The following is a 4,821-nucleotide window of genomic DNA, read 5'->3' on the forward strand; positions in this document are numbered from 1 at the left end:
CACCTTAAACAAGCCTTTCAAGGCGCCTTCAATTTTGAAGGCGCCTTGAATATGTTTAAGGCGCCTTCAATATGTTTAAGGCGCCTTCAAGGTTCCTGCTACAGTAATTTCTGCTAGAGTAATTTTAGCCTCTTTTGTCTCCTTTTCTTCTTTGCTTTGGCTTCCGAAGCTCCGTTCTTTTGGGTGATTGCGGCCAACTGAAATAGGGCTCACCCGAACCCAATTCCCGACCTTCTCCTCGAGCAGGCTTCCGTCCGGCTTCTCGTCCCTCGAACGCCGCGCACGTTCTTCTCGCTCCACCGGAGTACTCTTCCGCAGCTCTCTCGTCCTTCGGATGCACCGAGCTCGTCGGCTCTCTTCCCGTGCTGTCCTTCTCGCTAGTTGCGTCTTCCGCTCGACTTCCTACGCTCCTAAGCTCCTGCACACTCAGACACAGGGATCAAACACAAAGCAGGACCTAACCAACTTGGTTGATCACATCAAAATAATACGGGGTCCAACACTATGTGTGTTGTGCCTTGTATGTGTTTGACAAAATATATATGAGGTCAATTCATGTAGATGTAGGATTTTGATCACCATGTAGAGGAAGAACCTTAGATTGTAAGACCGCGGGACCTTGTGACGGAAAGTATCCCTTACTTTCTACAACCTTTCCTTAAAACGGGGATCGATTCACTACAAGATAAACTAATTAGAGTTTAGAGGGTTCTCCCAAATTAATGTTAGGAAGTGACTTGTGTAATCTAGAAACGTATGACCGGGTGGGGGCCCTGTGATAGAGGACAATCCTTTAACCAGACTTCCTAAGTTATCTCTTTTACTTAATTACATTAATCTACCGTTAGAAGGTAAATCGATTAATTTTAGGATTATATGAAGGGATACTAGTGATAGGAGTATCTCTTTAACAGACTTTCTAGAGTTGGCGATAGAACTTGGGTAAACTCTTCGATGCGATCTGAGCAGGATTGTACAGGACTCTAGTTAGAAGCCCTACACAAGTCTAAGCATGGAGTTAAGTAGATGAACAATGCATAAAGACATTAACTAGCATCATAACGAAACTAAAATCTTAGCATCTATCATTCACCATCCACCTTCTTCTCTACTCTCTTGTTCCTTCTCTCTCTCCTTCTCCTTAATCTTTCTCTTACTTTCTTTTCCAACCAACTAGTACTTAATCAACAGTCCTTGTGTATTCGATATCTTTTATATTACTGACGACGTAATGTAACCGTGCACTTGTAGAGTGCTCTATTAGATCCTACAATGTATTCGAAGTTCCATTGTACCACTATTTAGTTATAGTAATGAATTCAAATAGAGAAGAAGATAATTTACACGTTCACCTGTCATCCTAACTCACAACCTATTCCACATGTCATCCTTCAATTATTACCTTTGGCACTTTGGCACAACAGATTCATGGGAGATGGCAAATTCCTCAATTATTCCTGCTCTACTCACACAAGAGAACACCAAGCTTCGTCCCAGGTAATGGTACAGTAGTTAAGCTCTTCAAACGATTATATTTAAGGATCGAATTAATTTTTTTCCAATAAGATGATAATAAGATATTCTTGATTTATTTTGATAACTGATGATAAATTTTTATATGATCGAATTGATTACTTTCAATTAATCAATTAAAAGAGTTGGATATCTAAATTAAAAATATATATACAAGTACATTTAAACTCTCTTTGTTTGAATTTTCCTTACGCATTTGGCTTCTCGCTTGGAGCTTATAGCTTTAATGCATGGATTTGGTTAAGTCACTTTCAATGAGATAAGTCAAGCAAGACTTACATTGAGTATGGAACACTAGAGAATTTTCGCCACAAAGTCCGGAGTTTTTTTTATTTCTAAAGGCTATAATTAGTACAAGGCATAGTTTTTTTTTTTTCCGCCTAATTAATTAACCGGTGGGCAGTAGGTTCATATCGAAAACAAGGGCGAAGAGTCTGAGCACGGCGTAAGTGAGCAACATGGCCAACCAGCCTCCTATCAGCACCCTGACAGCGGACCTAGTCACGTTGGCACCGCCCAGCACCGCCCCGGCCGCACCGAATCCGGGCAGAGCCAGGCTGCTGACCGCACACACCGCCGCCACCCTCACGCCCCACGCCTTGATAAATCCTCCGCCCAACAGAGGCAGCAGCGCTCCCATCGAGAACGCCAGAGCCGACGCCCCCGCCGCGAGCCACGGATTGGGAAGACGACTAGTCTTTTTATTCACGTCTTCTTCCTTCGCGACGATGCCTTTTCCAAGCCCACGGCCGAGCCGCTCCAGCTCCGCCACTTCGATGTCGTACTGAGCGTAGACCGACACGAACTCCCCGATGGCCATGCTGCAGGCGCCCGCCACGAGGCCGGCCAGGCCCGACACCAGCATGGCTTTTGCGGTCGAGTTGACTGCGCCGACGCCGACCATGAGCGATGCGACCGAGACGAGGCCGTCGTTGGCTCCGAGCACCGCGGCGCGGAGCCACTGCGCCCTGGCCAGGTAGTCGACGGTAGGCTCGGGTGGTGGAACCGGCTCGTGGCTTTGTTGTTCCGGTGGGATGGAAATGACATGGGGGCTGTCATCTAATTGTTTTGGATAGTCGGGCGAAGAGGAGGCATGGACCTGGCCACAATGATGGCAGGAAGAAGACATGATGTCTATATTTCAGAGATTGAAGGGAAGGGGATAGCTCGAAGCGGATGAGTTGTTGATCAAATTGAGCGAAAGAGCAAGAAGAGGCGTGCTTCTCAGCTCGATCTCAAGCTCTGTGAATTGAGAGGGCAGCGTGTTGGCCACACGCCATGACCCGTCGATTTATAACCACAACAAGAAAAATAAAAATAAAAAAAATACAAAAAAAAAAAAAAAAAAAACAGACACACGCAATTCGTCGTGTTGGCCACACGCCTTATCTTCTTACGTTGCAAAAAAAAAAAAAAAAAAAAAAAAAAAAAAAAAAATGATCTTCATTCGTGATTTATCTCCTCCGTATTAATCTGAGACATATTGTCAGGAGCGCTAAAGGCGATCGTAGTCACCTTTTATCATCTTGTATTGCAATAGAATATAATGATTCTGGTCCCCTCGGGACGGTCTAGTGGTTAGTACATGAGGTGTTACCACAATGAGATCTAGAATTTGATTCTTGGTAAAATTGAGATAAATGTCTCCCTTATATGCTAGTCAGTATTCCAAAAATTAATAGTCACCCGTGATTTACCTTCTCCATGTTGAACCTGGAACGAATTGATAGAAACACTAGGGACGAACGTAATCATCTTTTGCCATCATAATACAATGATTCTATCTTTGTGTATACACATATATGTTCAAATAAATTGGAGCCGGGTAGAAAATTTAATTCATGAAAGAAAGTTTGATAAATTTTAATAGTTATAACTTTTAATTAGATATAAGAATGAAATCATAAATAGTAAGGATTGAAGCTCATTCATTCATTTATCTATATTTATTATAGATCTCATAATTAATTAATTTCGGATTAAAAAAATATGATTTAGGATTTTTAGAGTTGTTCCGAATATTTTTTATTATTATTTTTTTAATAATTTTTAGATTTTTTTATATTTAGGGTATTTTTCTAAAAACGTTAGAGTTTTTGATCTATATAAATATCTGTTTAGTTGATATTAAAGATTAGCTTTTGTTATCGAATACAATTTTTTAAAAAAAAAAATCAAGAGACGACCACTTCTCTTTGTTTGTCTCTCTAATTGCAGCCATAAATTAATCACTATTATGTTCAGTATCATTTTACTGATTTAATCCTTGATTTAATATTATTAATTTGGAGCTTCTTATTTCTAGATTGATTAATGGCAGTAAATAGAGAGGAAATGATACAGAGCAGAGCTAGTAAAGACTAGTGTGTGAACGAAGAGATGCCGGGAGAATAAAAGAAACGACACAGTTAAGCACTACTAACTAAAGCGGATACCCGTTGCGCCTTGCATTGCGAGTGGCCACCGCACCGCGTTCACAAAGGAATACTTTAGTGTGCGGTTGAGAGGGAACATATTTTAGTGTGCCACGACGGCAGATTCTTGTTCCACTACGCTTCATTTCATGCTATACTTCTATTTAGGTGGATCTCTGTGTCACACAATTATGATATGAGTTGTTCGAGCTGGTTTCTACTTGGCGTTTATTCTTAGTTCTCAAGGCCAACTTGATCTCTACTCCCTTAAATTATTCTGTCCTGACATTCTTAGCAGGATTCCTTTCCCCTGATTCAGTCTATTTTAGTAGGTGAAATTTGGGTGTTTTGAAAAGGTCCAAATCGGATCAAACACATTCACACCTATGTAATGCAACCTGAATAAATGATTAAATCAGGCCGCTACTCGGTGGATATGTGACGTAGCGGAAACGATTGAATCATTGATTCAAATATCGATTCAATATAATATCAAGAAAATAGATATTCAAAAATTCGTCATTTCAAGAAAAAAAAATTCAGAAAAGTTTATTGATCAAAACAATTATCTTAAAATCAACTAAATAAATATTTAAATAGTCTCAAAAATTTATTGTCCTACCATAGCAGCCCTTTGCATAAGGAGGTCAAACACCCATGTATAGGAGCGTAGCTAAGTGGGGACGAAGGAGTGTGACCACCTCCTGACATTTAAAAAAAAAATACTATACCTCATCGCTACATTATCTACCCATCGTTCGTCATTGAAAAATTAAAATTGACCACACATTTAGAAAATCCTCGACCCAAGCTATCTATTGGTACTACTTTCACAAGGAAATATAGCGACTTGGAATGCTACGTATTGAATTAT

General features: G+C 40.4%; 1 protein-coding gene across 1 annotated transcript; it reads right to left on the minus strand.

Annotated features, from left to right (window-relative positions):
* Positions 1 to 1,682: 1,682 nt before the first annotated feature.
* LOC121969802 (vacuolar iron transporter homolog 2-like) lies at positions 1,683 to 2,823 on the minus strand. The gene has a single exon (XM_042520057.1). The coding sequence runs from the start codon at positions 2,660 to 2,662 to the stop codon at positions 1,922 to 1,924; it is 741 nt and encodes a 246-aa protein (XP_042375991.1). The 5' UTR covers positions 2,663 to 2,823; the 3' UTR covers positions 1,683 to 1,921.
* Positions 2,824 to 4,821: the final 1,998 nt, after the last annotated feature.

Source organism: Zingiber officinale, chromosome 4A (assembly GCF_018446385.1).
Source record: "Zingiber officinale cultivar Zhangliang chromosome 4A, Zo_v1.1, whole genome shotgun sequence".
Taxonomy (NCBI): Eukaryota; Viridiplantae; Streptophyta; class Magnoliopsida; order Zingiberales; family Zingiberaceae; genus Zingiber; species Zingiber officinale.